Below are 27,205 nucleotides of genomic sequence, written 5' to 3' on the forward strand. Positions count from 1 at the left end.
ACTGTCTCTAGTCCTTCAGACTAGCAACACTATTACAACAGTATTGCTCTGCCATCTTGGACCATAGTGAAGACCATCCCTAGGGAATGACAGAATGGGAAAATGGAAGGAAGCTGGTCTCTAGAAATTTTGTGGAGTTTCCATTCCTGCCCTGGACTGTCTATTGTCAGAATTCTTTTCACTGGGAGAGAAATAAACTACTTTGTATAAAGAAAAAAAAGGGGGTGGTATTACTCCAATATATTGAAGTGATTCTAAAACCAAGACTATAAGCTTAGGGAGAATAAAGTAGGCCAAACTACATGATACTTTTTTTTCCAAACAAATTTAATTCTGTTCCAGCCCCGAAGAAGGGGAAGGACCTAAATTTTACAAATAAAAATAAAAATTGCTCAAAAAAAAAAAGCCATTATAAAATTAAGCCCCCTCCTTTAGCAATAAATATTGAACTGATATATACATATGAGGCTTAAGAAGGAGGCAAGAACAGGAGACTTGGGGACTCTGTCCCATGGTAAGCTCCCGAGACTTCTACCAATTCCATGTTGTTTTCTTAAAACATAGAGAGCAGTGGAAGAGGCAGGAGAGATATGCCAGAAGAGTATGTGGCCCTGGAGACAGCTGGAACATCATGAGGACAGAGAGAGAAGAAATACAAAGTGTAATACAGGCAGGGAAAGGAAAGTCTTCATTTAAAACATTCCTCCCATCCCTACTGAATGACTGAATGTGGCTGGACCAGCTGCCCAGGGCCTTGTCTCCTCTCCTCCACTCCCTGTTGAGCACGAAAGTCAAAGAAGGTCATTCACACTGTGGTCGCGATGCCACTGTGGCAGCAGCCTGACTGCCAGAGCCCTGAGGCTTCCCATTCACCACTAGCAGGAGGGGTGTCTCCACTCGAACACTGGAAAAGGAATAGTCCTAGAAAAGACAGAAAGAAGTTCATTACAGATCACAAGACGGAAAAAGCTCCAGCATGGGGATACATACACCACTTTCAACTTTCTGGACCATCTCCCCCATTGCATACCCCATTGTATACCCCTTCTACTTCCATCTCAATCAGACAAAACTGAGCTAACAAAGGGGATGAAATTTTCCCAAAGTTTTCAATCTTCAGAAGGAAAACAAAGCATGTAGGGCCATGTAGTGTCACTACAAGAATGAGACAGCTCTTTGATTCAAAAAAGGCAGGTTCCTGGCATTGCGTAACAAAAGAATGCAACCAGTTCTCACAGAATCTTCCCATTCCCACGGTGTTTCCTGATAATTAACTAGATACACACAGTAGCTGGCCAGAGCCAGTGAGAATCCTAAGAAAATCTCAGTCCAAATGTTTATAAAGTCCTAAATTAATCCACCAAATACAAATTAAAGTTAATTCTCTTTTACATCAAGAGGAAAAAATAGAACATGTAACAGAATGTAGCCATTTTTCTAATAACAAAAAGGGTATCAGCTCACTTTATCAGCTCCAGTGTATTTTAAGTTGTAAAACATGTTAAATAATCTTTATCCAAAAATTATGGCTGTGAGAAGCAGGCTCTTTTAAGTCCAGGTAAAATAAATTTAAAAGTTCTCATAAATCATTTTTTAAAAAAAAAATCTTCACAGAAATATGGACAAGTGACACCAAAAAATGGCAATTTATAGAAGAACTATAAATTAAAATAATGTTCATGTGATATTTTTCATATAAAATTAGAAAATAACTTTTCAAAGGTTTCCACCCAGAGTTGAGAAAAAAACTACAGAGAAACACTTATTTACATCCACTGTTGGTAGTGACAACTAACTAGTACAATTTTCCAAAGAACTATTTGGCAGTATGTATCAAAACCCTCAGAATTCTGCATACCCTTTGGACCCAGGATTCTGTATTATAAATTAATTTAAGGAAATAATCATAGATATAAGCAAAGACATAAAAATGCTCACTATAGTACTTTTATAATAGAAAAAAATTAGAAATAACCTAGATCTGAGGTCATCAAAGTCTTTCTGTAAAGGGCCAGACAGTAAATATTTTAGGCTTTGTGGGTCATATGGTCTCTGTTATAGAATTTCACCCCCCTCACTATAGTACAAATACAGCCACAGACAGTAGTAAGCAAATAAGTGTGGCTGTGTTCCAATAAAGCTTTATTTGTGGACACTAAAATCTGAATTTCCTGTAATTTTCACATATCACAAAATATTATGCTTCTGTCAGTTTTTTTCATTTAAGAACATAGAAACCATTCTTTCTTTTTTTTTTTTTCTTTTTCCTTATTTGAGGCAGAGATGCTCTGTTACTCTGGCTGGCGTGCAATGGGACAATGATGACTTACTGTAGCCTCAAACTCCTGAGATACAGTGATTCTCTCACTTCAACCTCCTTAGTAGCTGGGACTACAGGCACATACTACCATGCCTGGCTACATTTTTAAACATTTCTTTTGTAGAGACAGGGTCTCACTATGTTGCCCAGGCTGGTCTTAAATTCCTGGACTCGAGCGACCCTCCCACCTTGGCCTCCCAAAGTGCTAGGATTATAGGGATGAGCCACCATGCCCGGCCTAGAAACCACTCTAAATAAAATCATGCAGTGAGCCAGATTTGGTTAATGGGCTTTGCCAACCCCTGATCTAAATGGTTAAACAGTGGTTAAATATCTACATTCATAAGGTTTTCATAAGAACAGAATGAGGCAAGGCAGGCAATAAAACTCTTAGCACAGTGTCTAGCACTCAATTAAGTGTTAAATAAATGTTAACTGTTACCATCTTCATCACCCTGTGTCTACTCAATGTGGTGAAATATGTAAAAACACAGGAAATATTCACAAGCATTTGCATATGATATCCTACCCATGATTTAAAATACAGATAAAAATATATGTGCATATATTTATAAAAAGAAAAAGACTTCAGATTTGTACACCAAACTGTTAACAGTAGTAACATATGAGTGATAATACAACAGCTGAGTGATAATATTTCACTCCATTTTTTTATTTTTTTGCTTACCAGTTTACCTTTTTAGTAAAATATATATATATATATATATATATAGAAAACATATACACACACAAATATATACACACATAGCCTACACACACACTCACATATACATTATTTCTATATCTTATATAAAAAGATAAGCTTGGTTCTACTTTTAGAGCCTATGAACTGGAAGAGAATCCTAGCCATCGCTCACCTTTCCCTTGTGCTGAATTCGGTGAAGCCGCAGGTTGGGCTCAGGGATGGCTACCGAGTCTCCAATGAGCACTCCCCAGCTCTGCACTATATTGTATACCATCACTGCACAGCAAGGTCCATCTGAATCTACCAGGCCAAATGTACTGCCAGGTAAAGACAGATTAGGAGAGAGGAAAACAAAAGGTAGGTGGGTAGGAAAGAAGAGCAGAAGCAGTGGTTTAAAAAGACTAGCAAAATACTGGACTTAAAATCAGTGACAGATAATTAAAATAAAATATAAAATTTAATTTAGTTGGGGAGGGGGACCAAAAAAGGAAATTTAATTTAGTTAATTAAATTTTAAAAATAAAATACTAACAAAATAAATAAATGCTTTTTCTCAGTTACTTAGAAAACCTATGAGGTACCATCCTCCACTTTGTATATCTGAGTTCTCATTTTTCTGAAACTCATCAATCTGTCACTTTGCTAAGAACTTAGACAAAGCACACTGAAGCCATTCCACAAGTATTAATGATGAATTAGACCAAAATGCTACAGTTGTAACATTATTCCTGATCTATCAATTTAATTATTGTTCTCTTAACCAAAGCCTCTAACCATCGCTGTCTGTGTAGTTTAATTCCACAAACTTTCACCAAATATTACGTTATGTCCCAAGCATTGCGTTTAGTAGTAAGATACCAATCCAGCTATGAACAACCTACAGTGTAGGAGTCAGACAATGAAGTCATCACTTAACAGTACAGTGTGATGGGTAATAGCATAACTTTTCCTTTCTGTTGAATTCAGTGAAGCCACAGATTGGATTGTGAGAACCCAGAGGAGAAATATCTAAATCAAAACTGGAAAGCAGGAAAGATGTCCTTGAAGAGAGACGGTCAAAGTGAATCTTAAAGGGTGAAAAACCACCTGAGTTAAAATAGAAAAATTAATCCTTGGTCAAAATTTTAAAAACCTCTAGGGGGATAGGAACAGAGATTGGCTTGGAGGGAACATGAGGGAACTTGCTGGAATGGTGGTAATGATCTCTATTCGGGTTATATGAATATTTTCCATTTGTCAAAAGCTAAAAAATGTACACTTAGATTTGTACATTTCATTGTATGTAAATTTTACATAAAAAGAAAAAATTGGGCTGGGCGCAATGGCTCATGCCTACAATCCAAGCACTTTGGGAGGCAGAGGCAGGTGGATTACCTGAGGTCAGGAGTTCAAGACTAGCCTGGCCAATGTGGTGAAACCCTAAAAAAAAATTAGCCAGGCATGGTGGTGGGCGCTTGTAATCCCGGCTACTTGGGAGGCTGAGGCAGAAGAATCACTTGAACCTGGGAGGTGACGGTTGCAGTGAGCCAAGATTATGCCCCATTGCACTACAGCTGGGCAACAAGAACAAAACTCCATCTCAAAAACAGAAAGAAAAAGTCGAAAGAAATACTGAACTCAGTTAATAACTGCATGCTGAAATATGTAGAGGAAAGTACATTGATCTCTGTAATTTACTCTGATGACAGGATAAACAGACAGATATGTGATAAGCTAAGTAAAATAAAATGTTAATAGAAGAATATAAGTGGTTGAGAACACAGACGTTCAATGTGAAAATCTTTCAACTTAGCTGTATGTTTGAAAATTTTTATAACAAAATGTTGGGGGCAGGAGATGTTAGCTATGTCAAGAAGAAGCTAGAGATTATCCAGGCAAAGCAACTGTATGTAAGACACAGAGGCCTGAAAACAGCTGTTCTAAAACTAACAAAATAGTTCCATGGTTGAAACAAAAGGCACGTGTGGGAAAGTGACAGAAGATAATGGAAAAAAAAGCAAGGAGCAAATCATGAAAGACTTTGTATGCTAAGCTAGGTAGTTCAAACTTTATCCCAAAAGCTGGCCAGGTATGGTGGCTCACGCCTGTAATCCCAACACTTTGGGAGGCCAAGGTGGGTAGATCACGGGGTCGAGAGATCGAGACCATCCTGGCCAACACGGTGAAACCCCATCTCTACTAAAAATACAAAAAATTAGCTGGGTGTGGTGGTACGCGCCTGTGGTCCCAGCTACTCGGGAGGCTGAGGCGGAAGTATCGCTTGAACCCAGGAGGTGGAGGTTGCAGTGAGCCGAGATTGCGCCAATGCACTCCAGCCTGGTGACAGAGCAAGACTCTGTCTCAAAAAAAAAAAAAACAAAACAAAAAAACACTTTATCCCAAAAGCTACATGTAGTACCAATAAGGATCTTAAATAAGTAGCAATGGTCAGATTTACATCTGAGAAACGTTTCTCTGACAGCACTGCGGAACACTGGAGTAAACCAGAGAATCAGGGAGACCTATTTGGAGAAGTGATAAGGGCCTGAATTAAGGTGATAGAGAAGTCAAGTCTACAGAACAAGAAAAAGCAAATCTATAGAACTTGGCAATGGCCTCAATGCAAGAGAATGGAGAAGCCTATTCTTCCAAAAGTCTTAATCAAGTGACTGAGAAGTGATACCATTCATTCACAGGGAATCCAAGGAGGAGAAGCAGGTTTACAGAGACAGATTTAGGTGAGTAATACTGAAATACTGAGTTAGAGATTTCTTATTGGAACCCAGAGGCAGTTGTCTACAGGGATCCAAAACTTGGAAATGAAGCTTGGGCTGGAGATATATCTGTGAGCATATAGGAGGCTTGGGTTTACACGACATCACAAGTCACAATGATTTATAGATAGGATGGAGAAGAACTGTACTCATGCCATCACATGACACACCTGAATTCACAGGAAACACTGTAATCAAGCAAAGCACTCTCCTAATGGATCCAGTCAAAGCCTCAGAATCCTTCTACATAGTATGTCACACAACCACTGACAAGTGATCAAAGTTGGCAACTAGAGGCCATCCTGGTATAAAGAGAAAAAAGAAAAAAAAAAAAACAGTCCTGAGAACCCAAGATTTAAAAGTTGGGCACAAAAACAGAAACCAAGGAGTTGCAAAATATCTATTTGTTCTGACAGTCGTCCAAAACCTTCCTTTGTTTATATCCCTTTATAATTCTTCTCAGTTCTAGGGTTTGCTCTAGTTAACCAAACTGTTCTCAACCATCTTTTTGCTCTTCAACTCATCAAACACACAAACCCATAGAAAATGCCATGGAGAAAGCTTGGGCATATAATGAGAATTGTGAATATTTCCGTTTGGATGGAACAGAAGGGATGTGAAAGGCAATAGTGAGAGATATTCAATAGTCAGAATGTTTTGGAACCATGCAATGGAAGTCGCTGGATCCAGTGCCTAGAAAGACAATGGTGATCCTAGCAAAAAAACAATTTCAGTAGAAGAGAGAAAGGGGAAGCCAGTCTACCAGGGATTAGGAAGTGAGTGAAGGATCAAGGAATGGTGGCACTCACTAAACCCTAACTTTTCAAGATCAAAAAATTTTCTAAATAAATATTCTTAATTCATTTCCTCTGCTGCTAGAAGCACCTGCACCTGTGTCCTTTACATTTCCTTTTTCTCACTCCCTATGACATATATACATGCTCAATAAATATTTGTTGAATGACATCTAAGACAATCTCCTAATCAGACTTTAAGTTATAACTCAAAGCTCAATTTTCAGAACGGCCTAAGTATACCTAAGTACAAACAGGAGTAAGAATTTGTCCTCCTTTAACTTCTGTGATCATGAAAACACAAAAGGACAGAATTTTAAGGTTTCTGTCTTATAAAAAAAAAAAAAAATAGGTCCTGCCAAATTTCAACTATGCAAACTCAGGGCTAAAAAATGAGCAGTGACAGAATCTACAAAAGCCTCTGTGATCAAAAGATTGTTAAATATCACCTAGGCAGTATCTGCCCATGGGATAGTCACAGAGGAAATCAGAAGTCATAAATCTGTGACCACTAACAATGTCCTCAACTGCCAGAGAAAGAAGAGGAAGTGAGAGCAATTAGTTCAAAAGGTTAAAAAGGGGAAAATCCAAGAGAAACTCACAAGGGGACTTTCTCCTCTGTGGTGAGGCTAAATACCACCTTTCCCAGGATGACGGCACCACTGTTCACCCCAGGCTGCAGTGTACTCAGTGGCTTAAGCTCTAGGGTCACTTTCTGCCCAGAGGCTGACTGATAGTGTCCATCACCACAAGGGCCTAGATGGGCTGGGCGCAAGCTTCCCAGCATGCTCTGCAGCTTTTTGGCCTTCACCTTTCCCTGCAAAGAAGGGGAAACAGATAAGAAGCTGGAAACTAACCACCTTCCTTGAGATTCTAATCCTTCCCTCCCACCACTTCTATAGGGTTACTACCTCCTAAACCTATTTATTCTTATTTTATTGACCCACGGCAAAATTTTTAAAAAGTAGAATTCAGCCCTTTAGACATTTTTACCTTACTCTCAAGGAGGCTGGTTAATCTATCCAGGAATTCCAGAAGTTGTTGCTCTCGTTGCCGGGGCTCTGGCCAGGCAGGGTCCAGGGCTACAGCCCGAGAGAAGCCCTCCAGGGCCTCCCCATAATTCTCTTCATATTTATGCAACTGTACAAGAAGTATATCCCAATTACAGGTATATCCAAACAAACTATGCTGAGGGAATAATGGCACCATGGGCTAGGAATCTAGAGAAATAAACTTTTTCCTTCCTGCTATTTTCCTATGCTACCATGAACAGCCTGAAGAGCTGGTAGCACCTTACAGCCTTCTTCCTAGCCATGATGATCACAACCCCAAAGACGGAATCATTTCAAAGAAGCTAATTTCCAAACTCTAAAATAGTTAAGTTGTATATATTGGGTCACTTGACCTTTATATTTACTTAACATTTCAGAAGTCTTCTAAAAGATCTCCCCGTTTTCTACATATTCTTCCACCTCCTCAGCCCCTTCTCCTTTCCCTCCAGTGGCTACACCAGATCCTGAAGCCAAATCAAGCTAATTCTTTACAGAAATAGCACAGCTTTCCTCTCGCAGTCTGTACCCAATCTTGTCCCTATGTACACTCAGTTATCCTCGCAAGCTAAGACCTAGGTGTCTTATTTATTTGACCCTCAGATGACTATATCCCAAAGGTCTTACCGTCGCCCTGTTCAGATGAAGGTCAGGATTGCTAGAAGCTTTCCTGTCAACCTTCTCCTATAATGGGATAAAAAGTTTATCAGTGGATCCTGTCTCAATGTTAAGGATTGCCATGCCCAACATGTGCTACACCTCCTCTTCCTAGAAAAATAGAAATTTCTTCCTTGCCAAAATGTTACCTATCCCACAGAAGCAGTTACCATATAACAAACAGTGTGGGTATGTTAGTCCCTAAAACCTTAGGAATATAAGTGTTTTTGTATGTGTGAGACTTTCAAATGTGATTATAATTTATCCATGTAATATTATAAAGACAGAATAAATCTTTATATAAATGAAATACGTGGGCCAGGCACGGTGGCTCACGCCTGTAATCCCAGCATTTTGGAAAGTCGAGGTGGACAGGTCACTTGAGGTCAGAAGCTCAAGACCAGCCTGGCCAACATGGCGAAACCCTGTCTCCACTAAAAATACAAAAATTAGCTGGGAATGGTGGCATGCACCTGTAATTCCTGCAATTCAGGAGGCTGAGGCTGGAGAATTGCCTGAACCCAGAAGGCAGAGGTTGCAGTTAGCCAAGATCGCACAACTGCACTTCAGCCTGGGTGACAGAGCAAGACTCCATCTCAAAAATGATAAATAAATAAATAAATGAAATACGTGAAGTCATTTTGATTTTTAAAAATTTAAATAGTGAGGTGCTGGTAATAAATGAAGAAAAGCTAGGCTGGAAATGATGTTCATTTCACGCATTTCCTCTCCCCATAAACCTGGCTCCAGACACATGCAGAATCATGTTTCTACATCCAAGTCCCCTTAAAACACACATAGAAAGCCAAATTCAGGTTCTAACTAAAATAGATGGCTAGATAAAGAATTTTTTTAAAAAAGATAAAATAGATGGCCAGATACCACGAGACAGTGCAGGCAATGTGCTGTGAAGAAGCTGCTAGCTATGTTCATGACTATGCTCACTATATTTTTTTAAATCTCCTCATTACCTGGTGCATTGTAAAAGCAAAACACCATGAATTAAAATTGTTTAAATAGTTGGTTCAGATATGTTTACAAATGCAGGTCTGGGCAAAAAAATTAAGATTAAAAAGCAACTATTTAGCAGAAGCCAAATATAAAATGTTTAAGGAATATATCATACTATTCTTTGAAATGTAAATACCAAATTAAGAAATTAGAGTAAAATATAATTGCTCTATAAGTTCCCAAGTTGGAAAAGAGTAGTTTAAAGTCAAAGGTAGACTTGCGGGGAGGATGACAGGAGCGGGGAGAAAAATAAATTTTAAAGGGCAGTCCCTGAATTGCAATCGTGAATATACACTAGCTGTGTTCTTTATTCTACCACATGGAGCAGAATAAATAATGATAATTAAAAAGCAATTATCTATATCAAGAGAAGCAAGAAAGCAAAAGAAGAAAGGTAAATATGAGAGCTAAATAAAAAGTGCTCAAAGGCCAATGTTAACTGAGAAGCCAATTCTAATAATGAGAAAAAAGACGCTAAAAGTCTGAGGGAAAGCCTTATGCAAATGTCTATCAATATAAAAATGCTTGAAAACCTAAATGTCTTCAAAACCCAAATAACCTGTTTCACTTAATTCCTAGGAAATGATGCAGAACAAGCTACACACTGTTTTTTCTTTTAGCCCACAGAAAATCCAGAGCCATACTGTCTAACAGTTAATTTGGGGATAGCACTTAATTTACACTGAAGTATAGGTTTCATTTTTCTTTAAAATGAATGTACAAAAATATTAATAAGCATTATTTTAATAGATTTTTTTCCCATTAATTAAGATGAACACATTGAGGCAGCTCTGTGATTTGGCTGCACATGCGTGTAAGAAACCTAGACAGGTCAAGGAGCTATCCAACACCAATGTACCACAATGTAAGTCGTTCCTAACACTCAACTTATAAAAGTCAGTCACCTCTGCAGACACATCTTTGCAAAATCACACACGAGATGCCAGCAAACACTGCCACTGCCCATGATGCTTGCTAAAGGGCCACAGAGAAGACTGAATGATGCTTCTGCTTCTGTTGCTGCCTATTCATCTGCCCTGGTGACCATAAGTACTTACTGCTTGGGCATAGGCACTGAGGGCTTGTTGGGAGATCTTGGGGTTCTGGCCAGTATTGAAGTAAAGAGAAAGATATGAATTCCCAAGAATATCTGAAAGAGAAGCACAGTGATGAATCATTTCAGAGCCCAAGTTCAAGATATGACTTATTTTGATCATCCTTGAAAGTATACTTGAAAGGTCCCACATGAAACCCAAACCAGGAATGATACAATACTTAGTACACCCAAAATTCCACTAGTATAGAGCAACAAACATGGACCCCAAACTGAAATTTGAACAGACTGTAAAAAGCCCTGCCATGCTTATGTGAAAATTAGGATCAAAAGATCTAACAGTTCCTAGAAAAGTAGTTCACCAAAATGTCTCTCATGTGCCTTCAAAGCAAAGATGCCCTGGCTTAAACCTCAGAGTCAAACTTAAAAGACAGACTGCAAATGTTGCAATGATTGAAAACATCTGCTCTAGAAGCCTATTGAAGATTGAGAGCACTCACACCAGGAGCGGCCATCATGGACATCCATCTGAACAGCTAACTTAGCCTGTCGGACACTGTCCATGACATGCTGAGAATGTTCATCTTCAGTGTCAGTCCGCAGCTGGCGAAGCACCATTGACAAGTTTTGCAAAGAGACTTTGTTTCTGCACTGCAAATAGAAAAGACGTATACTCAGGTTTCCTGATTCTACCTCCTCTTTCTAGATCTATTCTGAACTCAATCTTCTACAATTAATTTTTCATCTTTTTTTTTTTTTTGAGATGGAATCTTGCTCTGTCGCCCAGCCTGGAGTGCAGTGGCGCGATCTCAGCTTACTGCAACCTGCACCTACCAAGTTCAAGCATTCTCCTGCCTCAGCTTCCCAAGTAGCTGGGACTACAGGCATGCACCACCATGCCCAGCTAATTTTTGTATTTTTAGGAGAAACTGAATTTTACCATGTTGGCCAGGCTGGTCTCGAACTCCTGACCTAAAGTGATCCACCCACCTCAGCCTCCCAAAGTGTTGGGATTATAGGCATGAGCCACCGCACCTGGCCATAATTTTTTTTTTGAGACAGGGTCTCACTCTGTCACCCAGGATGGAGTACAGTGGCATGATCTCGGTTCACAGTGACCTCCACCTCCTGGGTTCAAGTGATTCTTGTGCCTCAGCCTCCCAAGTAACTGGGATTACAGCCACATGCAACCATACCCAGCTAATTTTTGTATTTTTTGGTAGAGGCAAGGTTTCACCATGTTGGCCAGCCTGGTCTCGAACTCCTAACTTCAAACGATCTGCCCACCTTGGCCTCCCAAAGTGCTGGGATTACAGGCATGAGCCACCACGTCTGGCATATATATGTATGTGTACGTTTGTGTATATATATGTACACATATATACATATATATGTACGTGTGTGTGTGTGTGTGTGTGTGTGTGTGTGTGTACATATATATTTCTTTTTTTTTAAAGAGACAAGGTCTCACTATGTTGCCTAAGCTGGTCTCAAACTCTTGAGCTCAAATGATCCTCCTGCCTCAGCTTCTCAAAGTGCTATGATTACAGGTGTAAGCTACCACACCCAGCCCTAATTTTTCATCTAAATTCTTGCTGCCATCTGTATCTTCAACCCCCATCTACAAGGATCAGCATAGTTGCTAACTTTTCTTCACTTCCTTTCTCCACCTGAACCTGATCCCATCATCATCTTTCTTTCCCAGCCCTCTGCCTCTATTTTCCTCCTCTAGGTCTGCTGTTCCTCTGACCTTTCCTCCCTTCTGATTCTCTTCTCCTAGTTCAAACTCAGTTCTACTCTAGTTTTCATCTTCTAGGGAAACTCATAGAACCAAAGAAATTCATCCTTCCCATCTGTGTTTTCCAAAGGAATAGTGGGCAGCTCACATGGGTGAGAGCTCCTTTGAAGCAGGTGTGGGCAGCTGCAACATCCCCTTTTTTCCAGTACACCTCGCCCAGCTGGTTCCAGGCTTCCACCAGCTTGGGCTCCAGCTTCACAGCCTTTGACAGAAGCTCCTCAGCTTTAGGGCTATAGTCAGGAGTCACATTTAGTGCTTTCCCAGTTAGCATTAGAACTTGTGCCTTGCCCTGGACAGAACCTAAGAGGAAGAAAAAAAGATAAAGTGGAAAAAAGCAATAGTTAATGGCAGGGCACCTTCTCTCAAAAAATAACTAATTACATGTCAGTTTTAGGAATAAAAAGAGTTGATGAAAATCTTTATCAACAAACCATTTATTAAAAGCTCGCCATAAGCAGAGTGCTATGTTAGCTAACTGGGCAACAAATAAAGCATTATTTTTTTTTCTTTTTAATTTTCTGGAGAATCTCCATCCAAAGAAAGCACTATTTCTAGAGCTTCTGCCATCTGTTTCTCGGGCCCCTAACTACAAGGATCAGTTTGGCTGCTAACTCTCCTAGAGGGTTGGAAAAGACAAAGCATAGATATTAAAAATTAAAACCATGAAAAAGAGCATATGACACTGGCCCAACAAATGGGCTTTAAAAAGTCAAGAGAAAAAGAATCAGGACAAACAGCTACTGTTAAAACAAAAAAAGGGGACAGAGAGAAGAAAAGACCTTCCAGGTTAGAAAATGATATAAACAAAGACACAGAGGCAGAACTACATGTGGCCATAATCACCGGAGAATAGACGGTTCAACCTGGATGAAACAGAAACTTCCTCTATAAGTAATTCGTCATAGATAAGGTTAGAAAACAGAGTAAAGGCCGGGGGCGGTGGCTCACGCCTGGAATCCCAGCACTTTGGGAGGCAGAGGCAGGTGGATCACAAGGTCAAGAGATCAAGACCATCTTGGCCAACATGGTGAAACCCCATCTCTACTTAAAAAAAGTACAAAAAATTAGCCGGGCGTGGTGATGCATGCCTGTAGTCCCAGCTACTTGGGAGGCTGAGGCAGGAGAATTGCTTGAAATCGGAAAACAGAAGTTGCAGTGAACTGAGATGGTGGTACTGCACTCTGTCTCAAAAAAAAAAAAAAAGAAAAGAAAACAGAGTAAAACAATGGACACTTAAATGCCAGGTTAAGGGGGTTGGACTTCAGCTAGTCAATCGTATGAATCTTTAAAGATACCAGAGCAAAAAGGCAGATAGGAGGATAAGGTTAAATGCATGAAGTAATGATTTAGAAAGATAACCATGGCCATGGTCATTATACAAGTGGATTTGAAATTAAAGAGGCCAGGTGTGGTGGCTCACGCCTGTAATCCCAGCACTTTGGGAAGCTGAGGCAGGCAGATCACCTGAGGTAGGGAGTTTGAGACCAGTCTGACCAACAAGGAGAAACCTCATCTCTACTGAAAATACAAAATTAGCCGGGCGTGGTGGTGCATGCCTGTAATCCCAGCTATTCGGGAGGCTGAGGCAGAAGAATCGCTTGAACCCAGGAGGCAGAGGTTGCAGTGAGCCATGATCATGGCATTGCACTCCAACCTGGGCAACAAGAGTGAAACTCCGTCTCAAAAAAAAAAAAAAAAAAAGAGAGAGAGAGAGAGAGAAATTAGAGGCAGAAAGTCAGATTACTGCAATAGTTCAAATAAGTATGCTCTTTCATTTCATGCTGTTTGCTATAATCAAATTTTAGGAAAAGTAGCTTCGGGAATGAAAGGTTGCACAGGGGCCCTGAGAAGTAATATTACGTTGTACTACCCTATAGCAGTAACAGGCAGCATACCAAAGAGTCTACAAAGAGGGAGTACAGGTTGATCACATTTCAGTGATGGATGGGGGCTTATACAATCTCTAGGGCTCATACCCGCTACTTCTTCCATCTGCTGTAGGGTCTTTTCCATCTCCTTTCGCACATCCTGTTGCTTCCTTCCAGCCTCCTCAACACTATGTGTCTCAAAATAGCAGTCTCGAAATGAATAGAGCTGATCCACTAGTTCCTAAAAAGTATGACAATGGAAGCATTAAGTGGAGAGAACACTGGACAGGGAAACTTGAAATTGGCTAGCCATACCAGCTCTTGGTCTAGAAATATCAATTCTCTTATCTCACCTAGGAATGGCACAATAGGCAGGTAGACAGGTTTACCAAAATGCCACAAATCATGAGGAAGAGCAGCCAGTACTCCAGGCCAGCTCTCATGGTCCCATCTTGTCCCATGCCAGTGTCTGTACTATGATGACCGTTTTCTCTCCCTGCCCCAGCAGGGCTCCTAATATGACTAAGCACTTCACATACCACAGTCATGAGGAGGGAAACAGGCAACTTAAGATAAACCAGAAATTAATAAGATCATTCTATATGGTTCTGGTCCTTAAAGAATAACACTTTGAAATGTATGCCTAAAGTTGGACTTCTTAACTAAAACCATTTTATCCCTGATTTTTCATACGCTGATATCTGAAAATACAATACAACCTTTGTGAATACGATAAACATGTTACAGAGTCATTGTTTTACAACACAAACATACCCACTTGAACTTGGTGATTTTGGTATTTTTGCAGCATTTTGTTCTTTGAAATGCTTATTGTGGTTTTGTTTAGTTTGATTTTTTTTGTCATCTTCTGGCTGTCTTGGATTTTTTACAAGTAAATATTCTCTTTCCTCCTAAATGCCTCCGAGTCTTCCTGTCATACCAGGCAAAGCTTCTGCACTGCAGGCCAAGCATCCTTAATCCAAAAATCTGAAATCCTTCAAAATCCGAAACTTTTTAGATGCTGACATGACACTACAAGTAGAAAATTCCACACCTGACAGTCAAAACACAGTCAAAACTTTGTTTCAGGCACAAAATTATTTTAAAAACTGTGTCAAATTACCTTCAGCCTATTTATATAAAGTCTAAATGAAACAATTTTTTTTTCCTTTCTTAAAAGACAGGGTCTTGTTAGGTTGCCCAGGCTGGTCTCAAACTCCTGATTTCAAGCAAATCCTCCCACCTCAGGCTCCCAAAGTGCTGGTACTACAGGCATTAGCCACCAAGTTTCATATTTCATAACTCAGGTCCCATTCCTGAGTTATCTCGTTATGTATATGCAGATATTCCAAAATTTTTAGAAATCCAAAATCCAAAAAACCTCTAGTTCTAGGCATTTCAGATAAGAGATACTCACCCTATTCTTTCCTGAAACTGGATAGCAGCAGAAATATATAATCAATTCCCATCGAGTCTAATCAACTGTCTTCACGACACATCCTGAATTCATCCACCTGTCTCTATCTCACTATGACCATTTCTGGATTACATCAGCTTCATTACTTGCCTGGACTGCAAGAGCTTCTTAACCAGTCACCTTGTTTCTGTACTCTCCCATTCTCCTCACTCCTCACATAAAAAAATGTACATCATATCACAAACCTTCAGATAGTTTCCCATCACAGACAGAATAAAATCCAAATCTTTATCATGGCCTAGAAGACTATATGAGCTGACCTACCACCACCCATCCTGACACTAACTTCACTTCTCATCGCTCTCTCTCCTACAATACTCAAGCGACAGTGGCCTTCATACAGTTTCTCAAACCCATCAAGCTCGGCCCACCTGGGAGCCTTCACGCATGCTTTTCCTTATACCTGGACACTTTCTCCAGATCTCTGCATGACTTATTCCTCATCAACATTTACATCTTAGCTCAAATATCAACTCTCAGAAAGGTTTTTCCTAATTACTCAACCTAAATGAATCCCTTTCTTCTCTCCTCTACTGTTAAATCATACTCGTTTTTCTTCATACTTACCATTTAAAATCATGTGCCCTATCATTGTCTATTGTCTGCCTCCACCACTGAAATGTAAGCTCCATGATGGAAAGACCTTTAATCTGTTTTGTTTCGAGCTACGCTTGAGCCCCAGAAGAGGGCTTGGGACATGCTAGACTCTCATTCAATATACTTGATTGAATTAGCTAATTATCCCTGTTCTAACAAATATATATGTGCTATATTTAATTTAAAATCCTACCCAGAATGAAGAGAACAGACTAGCACTCTCTGCAGTAATGCTTTTCACACTTTATTGTATTACATCCAGGACTCAGCCTGCAGAGACTCTGATTTTAACAGTTTAGCAGAACTCAAAATTCTGCATTTTTAACAGGCACCCCAGATGATTGTAATGAAAACTGTCTGTAAAAGACACTTTGAGGCCAGGCGCGGTGGCTCAAGCCTGTAATCCCAGCACTTTGAGAGGCAGAGGCGGGTGGATCACGAGGTCAAGAGATCGAGACCATCCTGGTCAACATGGTGAAACCCCGTCTCTACTAAAAATACAAAAAATTAACTGGGCATGGTGGCGCATGCCTGTAATCCCAGCTACTCAGGAGGCTGAGGCAGGAGAATTGCCTGAACCCAGGAGGCGAAGGTTGCGGTGAGCCGAGATCGCGCCATTGCACTCCAGCCTGGGTAACAAGAGTGAAACTCCGTCTCAAAAAAAAAAAAAAAAAAAAAAAAGACACTTTGAGAAATATCTTTTTATACATTCCTTTTACACCAAAATGTCTATAACAATAAAATAAAAGCTTACCACCATTTCCATGAACAGGAACACCACTATCTAATCCTTTTCCTCTTCTCTCCTCCTTCCATTCCTGCACCTACTCCACACCAAGATAACCTAAGTATCCTTTCCCAAGCTGCTTAGGACATTTACCACAAATGAACCTAGGAAAAGGAAATTCTCATAAAAAATAAAAACCAATTTCTTTTCGTCCTGCAATCAACATGGCTGCAAATTAAGGGTTTTAGAGAGGGACTTATTGATTGGTTTTAGTTGTTAAAGCAAATATTCAAGAAATTGTTTGGTTTTGTTTTCCCCTGGACCAAACATTTGTAGAAACTTATATTCTTATGGCAAAATCAATACATGTAAGTTGTTAAAATCCAAATAGATACATATAAAAAACTGAAAGTAAAAAACTCCCCCAAACAACCTCAGTGATAACCACTGATTTGTATACCTTTTCAGACTATTTTCTGTACAGATACAAACATATATACACAAATAATGTTTATAATATAGAACCAGAATTGAGAATCTCTGATTTCAGCCAGTCACAATTAGGGGAAAAAACGAAGTTAATCCAAATCAGTTGGAACACTCTAAAAAGTGTTACTATTTTAATATACTCAAGAAACAAATTTCATCAATATTTAAATTTTTGCGCTTGGGCAAGTTACAAGCCTGTCATAGTTCTAATATTTAAATCACAGGCTGTCTTAGAACGAAGAACTGAGTTCCTGAGGTTTAAGGAAAATCTTGGGTCCTTAAAGGCAAAGAGCCAAGCAACTAGTTAGCACCTCGCTACCGAGTCCAAAAGACTAGTCTTAATCAGAAGCACAGTCACCTGTGGACTACGTGGAATCTGGAAACCTCTGCATCAGACCCCAAAGTGGGATTACACATGTTGAAAATCAAAACTGAAGTCCTAAGAAGAGCAACCGGGATACTTGCGGTGCAGGTTATTAGTGTGATTGTTGCCAAATTCAAAGCGGAAAGGTGTTAAATGGCTTTTGTAGGGATCAAAACAACATGTGATAATAGTTCATGCAGATCTGCCATACACATGTATATGCTATTCGCTATGGATGAATCAAGAAAACAACGTCCTCTCTAAAAATACACACGAATAGTTAGGAGCAACAAATCCTCTTTCACACAGGACTGAAATTAACCGCAGTCAGGTCGGCAGTAGGAGGTCCCAGCACACTAGGAGGCTCCCTGGCTGGCTGCGGCTGCACCTTGGAGGGTTGTTATAGTAACCGCACAGACGCATGCAGCTTCGCCTATGTGCCAGGGAATTCGCGGACACTACGTAAACTGGACTCCCTGCTTCTTTTGGAATAACAAAAGCACATACAGATTTTAATCTACGGCCTCACCTGCAATTTCTGCAAGATCGGCTTGACTTCTTCCTCTTCATCAGCCATCATCTCCCAGCCACTCTACGCTTCTCCGCCCCCAACTTTATAACCACAGAGACGCACGCCCTCTCCCACCGCGGGACCACAGCGACATCTGAGGCTCTGGAGGCTTATCTGCACCTGAAGGGCTCTGCTTGAAACCAACTTAACCCATGTCGTAGAGCACAGAGATGCCCTACAATCACTTTTGAGTGCATAAACTTGTTTCTTTCCCAGATCCTGGAAACAAAATGTTCTCAACTTAATTCTATATTCTTGTTTCATATTTTCCTAATTACTTATACCAAGATTACAATACTCCATAAAGAAGAGAGGTTAAGAAGTGCACACCTGTGTTTGAAATTTTGAAAGCCATGTACAATGGCTACTTTATTGAATCTTTCCCAAACTTTGCAATAATTTCCTATGTATGATTAACTTTATCATTTTAATGCACTATCCTAATAAATACTACACTTGGGATTGCTCATAAAACCATCATTTGTACACTAATAATGCCTCCATATTGTTAGACAACATCCAGTATACATAAGAAATGATGACTGTCTCTACAGAGGGAACAGAAACAGCGGAGCTGTAGGTAGGCAAAGAAAATTTTTACTGCCTGCCCTTTTGAATTTTCTTGCCATCTATATGCATCACCTATTCAAATATAAACAATTTTTAAATAAATTATTTGCTTTTACACAGTCTCTGGAAAGAGACACAAGATACTGGCAACACTATTGTTTACAAAGAGGAGTGGCTGGAGCAAAAATGAGTGACTAGAGACTGCGGTAGACTTTTCACTCTATGCCTTTTTTGTAACTTTCAAGTTTGTCCCTTGTGAATATATCTTTTAAAGTGTCATGTAATATTCCTGACAGTTTCACTTTACTTTTTTAGTTTTAATTACAGCTTCAAGCTGATTCTGTGAACCTAACAAAGAAGCAAAACTTTCAAGGCAGAAATCATGAATGTACATAAAATCTTTTCCTCAAATCATTTTCCAACATAGTTTGTATCGTAACCTATAAAATCTACGTCATTAGCTGTAAAATGAGGGATGTTTTAAAACTTACAATTTGAAATTTTTCATCCTTTCTCAGACAATTTAACTTTGGTGCACACTAAGCTGGGCCCAGTGGCTCATGCCTGTAATCCCAGCACTTTGGGAGGCCAAGGTGGGCAGACCACTTGAAGTCAGGAGTTCAAGACCAACCTGGTCAATGTGGTGAAATTCCATCTCTACTAAATATACAAAAATTATCCAGGTGTGGTGGCATGCACCTGTAATCCCAACTACTTAGGAGGCCAAGGCAGGAGAACCACTTGAACCCAGGAAGGAGGCAGAGGTTGCAGTGAGTCAAGATGCGCCACTGCACTCCAGCCTGGGTGACGCAAGACTCTTGTCACAAAAAAAGCAGTAACAAATAACTTTGGTGCACACTATGAATAATTTTTAGATTTTATACTCTATATTCCCAGTGAAGGAAACTACTTTTCAATTATGTAAAACAGGGATATTTAATTGCCTTTCTACAATGACTAAATTATCTTGAAATGATTTCAGTATAATTTTTATTACTAAAAAACAATGGGATTTGGCATTTAGGGTAATTCCATTGTTAACACATCCTAAACCAGTAAGAATCAATCATAAAATTTAAGAGTTAGAAAAGGCCATAGGATAACTTAATTCAATCCTTCATTTTACAGATACAAAGTCCAAGAAAGTTTAAACTCAGTAGAAAAAACCATAACCAGAGCCCAGATGTTCTGTCTCGCCAGCCAGTATGTTTTCAAGTCTTTCCTGTAACAGGACATAAAGTTACTGAGAATGTCCCAGCAAACACAAGAACAGAAAACCAAACACCACGTTTTCACTCATAAGTGGGAGTTGAACAATGAGAACACACGGACACAGGGAGGGGAACATTATACACTGGGGTCTGTTGGTGGGTGGGAGGGTAGAGGTGAGATAGCATTAGGAGAAATACCTAATGTAGATGACAGGGTGATGGATGCAGCAAATGGCCATGGCATGTGTATAACTATGTAACAATCCTGCACGTTCTGCATATGTACCCCAGAGCTTAAAGTATAATTTAAAAAAAGAAAAAAACACTGGAAGCCTAAATCAAGATCTAATAAACACGGTTACCTGAAGGATGAGAAGAATGGAATAAAGGGATGAGAAAGCAAAAAATAAGTTACTGAGAATGTCCTTCAAATTTTATTATGGCTCTACATTTTAAACAAATGCATCAACATAATTTCCATAATAATAGTCAGAAATGCTCACTACTTAATAAAGGAAACAAGAAATAATCTTTTAAATTATTTTAATACAGTCTCTTGAGAGCAGTAACACGTTGGTAAACTTTCGGCAGAAGTGCATTCCTAAATAAGTAAACCCAAGGCAACAGTTGACAAAAAGGTAGAGAAGTAGCTTTATTTTAAAATAGTGTCCTTTGGTATCTCTGGGGGACTGGTTCCAGGAACCCTCATGGATACCAAAATCCTTGGACGCTCATGTCGCTTTTATAAAATAGCATCATATTTGCATATAACCTACAGACTCTCCCAAATACTTTAAATCACCTCTAAATTATTGATAATACCTACTATGTAAATGCTATCCAAATAGTTGTTTTACAGTATTGGTTTTTAATTTGTATTTTTTATGTTAGATTATTTTTTTTTCTTGAATATTTTTGATAGATGGTTGTCTAAATTTGCAGATGCAGAACATGTGGACAGAGGGCCAACCATAAACGCCAAAAAAATCAACTTTAAAAAATAACTTTAGCAGTGTGAGTTATTCTTAAATACAAATGGGGACTGAACATACATGTATCAAATTGTACTCTCATACACTGACATAAGCATACCTCCAAACAAGTTAATATAAAGGTAAATACATAAATATATACAAATAAATACACATACCCAAATAACAAGCCACATAGCACCCACCATTTTCCAAGACCAAAATTTTCATATAAACATACTGGCAAATACAGCAAAATAACACTGGAAATTAATATGCTTACATATATAGACATGTATAAACAGCAGAATTCAAAGTGACATGTAGCATATAACACAGGTACTTAAGGCATAAACAACACAGCTCAGTCAGAAACCGCCCATAAAGAAACAGTTATCCATTGAAACAAATGCTATTGTAACCTTCTCACTAGGGATGAAAATTCAGCAGTTCACAATGGAATTGAGATTAATAAAATGCTCATGCTTTAAATAATAGAAACAAAGAGACCAGACTCTAAACCACTCCCCACTGATGAGTTGGTTATGTTGATAATGTGAAGACAACTTCAGAGACTTAAAAGCTCAGGGAGGCTTCGGGAGTCTCTATCTAGAAAAAGGATTTGCTAAATGAAATCACTGAAGGTGAACATAGAAACATTCTGTAAAGTTGGCTAAATTACCTTTCACTTTTTTTTTTTTTTTAAGAAACAGGGTCTCATTCTGTTGCTTAAGCTGGAGTGCAGTGGCATGATCTTAGATCACTATAGCCTTAGACTCCTGGGCTCAAGTGATCTTCCCAGCCTCAGCCCCCTAAGCAGCTGGGATCACAGGTGTGTGAAACCATAACTGGATCAAATTCTTTTTACTTTGAAGGCCCTGCTAGAAACTTGCTGGTGCTCTAATTCACGACTTGGAGAGGCAAAACTAAAAAAGCTGTTGCTGGGTTCAGGTGCTGTGGGAGAACCTACAAAAAATGGTCTGAACTGAAAATCTCCATCTCCATCTCCCCGATTTCGAACAGGTGATCTATCCAAAGGAAACTTGGAGTTGTTACCTAGGGGGAAAAAAGGGGAAAAACATAAGCATCTATTTCCTCATAGATCTTCAGGAACAAAACGACAAAAGGTATTCAATAAAAATTTTAACAGAACTCAACGCCTACGAGATGGATAAAATACAGACCTAATATTGGATAAGAAAAAGACAGTAATATTCCCTACTCTATCTTCTGACTATAGCATATACTGTGACTCAATTTCTAATGGTAGCATGATCTATCAATTAAAAGTAATTTGACACAATTAAACATGCTTCTAATACAGCTAGAATTTACAGTATCATAATTTTATTCATTTGTCATCTATATAATTTACTTCACAGGAATCATCAAATATGTATGAATATACATTTTTTTCTCCAATATTTGTCTTAGAAAAAAACAGACATATAAAATCTTTTGCCCCAGGTTACTTAATATTTTTTTAAAAAAATACTGCAATAAACATTCTAGAAAAAATATAACTATGAAATACTAGCATATACCATGATCCAATACCAATTAGCACAGGCTTAAGACAAAGCAGATTATAGATCTGATTAAATGAACATTTAACTACTTCTACTGAACCCTTCCTTGGCTTTTACAGGTGTTAAAGGATCAAGCAACTAAAGGAAAATGCTGACTATATATCCTTCAAGCTAACAGTGGTAGCAGGAGATAAAAAGATTAAGTGTGTACAAAAAGAGGAATGGGAAAGAACTGTTGACGATAAAAAAAAAAAAAAAGACAAATGTGGACAGTGGCAGGAAAAAAAATAAGTATATCTGTAATGCCTATTTACAGTAACACTCTGACTAAATTACATTATATAAGTAACTGAAAGTTAAGCAGAAACTTAGGTTTTTTCTTTTATCTGATACTGCTCATTACCGCATATCTGTTCCCTCTTTTTAAGAGACAGCGTCTCACTATATTTCCCAGGCCGGTCTTGAACTCCTGGGCTTAAGTGATTCTCCAACCCCAATCTCCCAAGTGCTAGGCCACACCTGACCACCTCATACCTTTTCTAAAACATCATCTCCTCCCCTACTAAACCTTTTTCCTCAGGCTATAGTAAATATCCAAAAATGAGTATTAGGAAAATCCAGCACAAGAAGCTTTACTTTTTTGTATGCCAAAAACAATTTCCATTAATAGCATTGCAAAAATCTATCAGATTCTGTTGCAAAGAACAGACCTCAGGAAAAAAAAAAAAAAAGAACAGAACTCAGGAAGAAATGAGATTTATTCCATCTGCAAGGCACCTAATAAGCAGAAAAGAGATGGTGGCATCATGCTAGATTGTGAACTTCCAGAAAGAAGAAATCCTATTTGGATAATCTTTATATCCTCATTGGTTAGGATCATACCTAACAACCTGGTGCATGAAACATATTTGATAAATATTTGATAAATGGAAAAAATCAATAAACAAAAGAACGAAACAGCCAAACTGACAATAACTTAAGAACTGTACAATCGGTATTGGCAGGTGAAAAAATTTGAAACATGGTCTTCTCACAGCATAGCAAATGGTTAAGAGTATAGGCTCTGGGCCAGGCACGGTGGCTCATGCCTGCAATCTCAGCAATTTGGGAGGCCAAGGTGGGCGGACCACCTAATGTCACGAATTCAAGACCAGCCTGACCAACACGGAAAAATCCCATCTCTACTAAGAATACAAAATTAGCCGGGCGTGGTAGCATATGTCTATAATCCCAGCTACTCGGGAGGCTGAGGCAGGAGAATCGCTTGAACCCAGGAGGTAGAGGTTGCAGTGAGCCGAGATCATGCCATTGCACTCCAGCCTGGGCAACAAGACGGAAACTTCATCTCAAGAAAAAAAAAAAAGGAAGTAAAAGAAATTAGAGGCAGAAAGTCAGATTAATGCAACCGTTCAAATAAGTATGCTATTTCATTTCATGCCATTTGCCATAATCAAATTTTGGGAAACATGGCTTAGGGAATGAAAGGGTGTACAGGGGCCCTGAGAAGTAATATTATGTTGTACTGTCCTATAGCATTCAGTGGAGACTATAAGAGTCTTGAGTTGTGGTAGGCTATGAATTCTTCACCCATGTTTCAACCTGTACATCATCACTTTTATCTACCGTATTTTCTTACATTTAAATTAAAGCTTTAATTTGAGCAGAGTTAATCTCTGCAAAATGAAAACTTGCAAAAATTGCTACATTAAATTAAAGGCCACATAGTTGTAGTAATATTAGCTGCCATTACTGATTCCTAAGTGCTAGGGTGTGTTTTATACAAATTCATACAATTTACAAAACTTTATGAGGTAAGTATTAGTCTCCCTCTTTCATACAGATGAGAAGGCACAGAAAGTTAAGTAATTTGGTCAATATCCCTACCCTATTTTCAGAGCCTATACTCTTTTTTTCTTTTTTTTGAGATGGAGTTTAGCTTGGAAACGGGCAGAACAGTATAAAAAATCATTGATTTAAAGAACAGATTCTGGATATCACATGTCCTTTCTTACCTAATGGGAAGCCAAAAACACCAGACTGTGCAATCATGGATGGTTCAAGGGTGCCTTCATGGTTAGCAATAGTGATGTTTCGTAGCCTAAGGCTATCATAGAGGCCTTGGAGCTTTTGATACTGACGATTGCGCTCCATAAGTTTCTCAGAGATGTCACTGAACTTTTTTTTGTATTCTTCTAGCACTTTCTTCATGGAGGTGACCTCCCCTTTCATAGAGGTCAATTCTACATCCTTGCTTTGTATTTGCTGAGTATATATCTTCTCCATCTGTTTCAGATGGCCCTCAGCCTTGCTGAAATTGTATTCTTGATAGAGACGTTCCTGATGTACCTGGTTCCAAAAAAGAAAGGATTTTTAAGGTATTGGGTTCCAAGTTATATACTATAAAATATTACACAAACAAACACGAAAGGAAATATAAAGATGCTTATACAGGGATGTCATTTTAACATTTAAAACCCACTTAAAGAAGCAATCATTATATGCAATGAGGTAATTATAGAAAACAGTAAGTTATGTTACTAAATGCATAGAAAAAACGTCTGGAAGAATACTCTCAAACCACTAACATTATACCACCAAAAGTACTGAGTTTTTGTCTTAATTTAACACGTGACATGTTTTTCAAAGATTTTTAAGAAATATGATCCCATTTTTCAAGAGCATGAAGAACAGACTCTAAAACAATTATTATTGTCTCCTGGTATGTACACCCTTGTGTAACTCCCTGTCCCCTTGCATGTGGGCAGGACCTGTGACTAGAATACTACAAACAGTGTAACAGATTGTCACTTCATGAGTTTACTACCTAAGACTATAAGGTCTTACTAGGAGACACACTCCCTTGCTGGTTTTGAGGAAGAAAGCAGCTATGGCAGGAAGGTTCAAGAGGCAAGTAACTAAGAACAGCTTCTGGCCAATAACCAGCAAAAAAACTGAGGACCCAATGAATCTAGACAGACCTTACACTTTTCACAAAAATAAACTAAAAATAGTTCACAGACTTAAATATAAAATGCAAAACTATGAAACTCCCAGAAACTAATAATAGGGGAAAATCCAGGTGACCTTGGATTTGGCAACGACTTTTAAAATACACCAAAGGTATAAACCATCAAAGAGAAAATTGATAAGCAGGATTTCATTAAAGATAAAAATCTCTGCTCTGTGAAAGGCCCTGTGAGAGAATGAAAAGACAAGCTACAGATCAGGAGAGTATATTTGCAGAAGATAGATCTGATAAAGGACTGTTACCCAAAATATACAAAGAACACTTAAAACTCAACGATAAGAAAACAATTTAAAAATAGACCAAAAACTTCACATACACCTCACCAAAAAAACATACACAAATGGCTGAGCACGGTGGCTCACACTTGTAATCCCGGCACTTTGGAAGGTCAAGGCAGGCAGATCACCTGAGGTCAGGAGCGCAAGACCAGCCTGACCAACATGGTGAAATCCCATCTCCCCTAAAAATACAAAATTAGCCGGGCATAGTGGTGTGTGACTTTAATCCCAGCTACTCGGGTGGCTGAGGCAGAACAATCACTTGAACCCGGGCAGTGTAAGTTGCAGTGAGTAGAGTTCGCGCTGTTGCACTCCAGCCTGGGCAACAAGAATGAAACTTCATCTCAAACAAACAACAACAAAAAAATATGTGTGTGTGTGTGTGTGTGTGTGTGTGTGTATTTTTATGTGTGTGTATATATATATATATATATATATACACACACATAAATGGCAAAAAAGCATATCAAAAGATGAGCTACATCACATGTCATCAGAGAAATGCAAACTAAAAGGACATACCACTATACACCTATTAAAATGGCCAAGATCCAGAACATGGACAATACCAAATTCTGGCAAGGACGTGGAATTCTCACTCATTGCTGCTGGCAATGTAAATTGGTACAGCCATTTTGGAAGACAATTTGGCAGTTGCTTACAAAAGTAAACATACTCTTACCATATAAGCCAGCAAACACACTATTTGGTATTTAACCAAAGGAGTTGAAAAATACAGGAGCATGTAAGAGAAATAACTTACCCAGAAAAATACAATAAAAAGTTACTTGACAGATGACAAACATCCTTAAGAAGTATAACTTTATATGTGGCCGGGCACAGTGGTTCACACCTGTAATCCCAGCACTTTGGGAGGCTGAGGTGCACAGATCACGAGGAGGTCAGGAGTTTGAGACTAGCCTGACCAATATGGTGAAAACTCGTCTCTACTAAAAATACAAAAATTAGCTGGGCATGGTGGCACCCGCGTGTAATCCCACCTACTCAGGAGGCTGAGGCAGGAGAATTGCCTGAACCCAGGAGGTGGAAGTTGCAGTGAGCCGGGATCGTGCCACTCCACTCCGGCTTGTGCGAGAGAAAGACTGTCTCAAAAAAAAGTGTAAGTATATATGTAAAATATAACAATATATACGAGGACATGCTTAAAGTTATCCACAGGGAGGTCTTTCTAAGGAAATGCCAAAAGTAGAAATCATAAAGGGAAAAAGTTAAGGATGTGTATTTGATGAATGCTCATAGCATTTTAATAACTTAGAAATAAATTATGATACAATATAACCATTAAAACACGATTACAGAATAGTTAACTGAAAAATATTTAATAAAATATTCATACCGAGTGGGGCACAGGCTACTCAAGAG

At 38.9% G+C, this 27,205-nt stretch overlaps 2 protein-coding genes across 8 annotated transcripts in view; both read right to left on the reverse strand.

Annotated features, from left to right (window-relative positions):
- Positions 1–309: 309 nt before the first annotated feature.
- Positions 310–19,273, reverse strand: TTC5 (tetratricopeptide repeat domain 5). Of its 4 annotated transcripts, none has more exons than XM_032261288.1 (10): positions 18,194–19,245; positions 14,119–14,251; positions 12,171–12,442; positions 10,845–10,995; positions 10,349–10,440; positions 8,250–8,306; positions 7,567–7,713; positions 7,176–7,390; positions 3,199–3,343; positions 310–921 (listed from the first exon to the last, which is right to left on the reverse strand). In XM_032261288.1, the coding sequence occupies exons 1-10, from the start codon at positions 18,242–18,244 to the stop codon at positions 802–804; spliced, it is 1,383 nt and encodes a 460-aa protein (XP_032117179.1). In that variant the 5' UTR covers positions 18,245–19,245; the 3' UTR covers positions 310–801. The 4 variants fall into 4 exon arrangements, with proteins under 4 accessions (XP_032117179.1, XP_032117180.1, XP_032117181.1 ...); XM_032261289.1 differs by having other exon boundaries at positions 12,231–12,442; positions 18,194–19,231; XM_032261290.1 differs by lacking the exon at positions 14,119–14,251 and having other exon boundaries at positions 18,194–19,273.
- Positions 19,274–20,542: 1,269 nt separating this feature from the next.
- The window catches only part of CCNB1IP1 (cyclin B1 interacting protein 1), a 35,457-nt gene continuing 28,794 nt past the window's right edge, over positions 20,543–27,205 (reverse strand). For 3 of the 4 annotated variants that reach the window (XM_032261301.1, XM_032261302.1, XM_032261300.1), the window contains 2 exons: positions 24,529–24,862; positions 21,652–22,043 (listed from right to left, as the gene is read on the reverse strand). In XM_032261301.1, the coding sequence (XP_032117192.1) occupies positions 21,841–22,043; positions 24,529–24,862 (537 nt within the window). In that variant the 3' untranslated portion in view covers positions 21,652–21,840. Of the gene's footprint in view, positions 22,044–24,528; positions 24,863–27,205 lie in introns of all 4 variants that reach the window. The other variant, XM_032261298.1, reaches the window with a different exon arrangement.

This window comes from Sapajus apella, unplaced genomic scaffold, assembly GCF_009761245.1.
Source record: "Sapajus apella isolate SASKATOON/1434 unplaced genomic scaffold, GSC_monkey_1.0 scaffold122, whole genome shotgun sequence".
In the NCBI taxonomy this organism is placed as follows: Eukaryota; Metazoa; Chordata; class Mammalia; order Primates; family Cebidae; genus Sapajus; species Sapajus apella.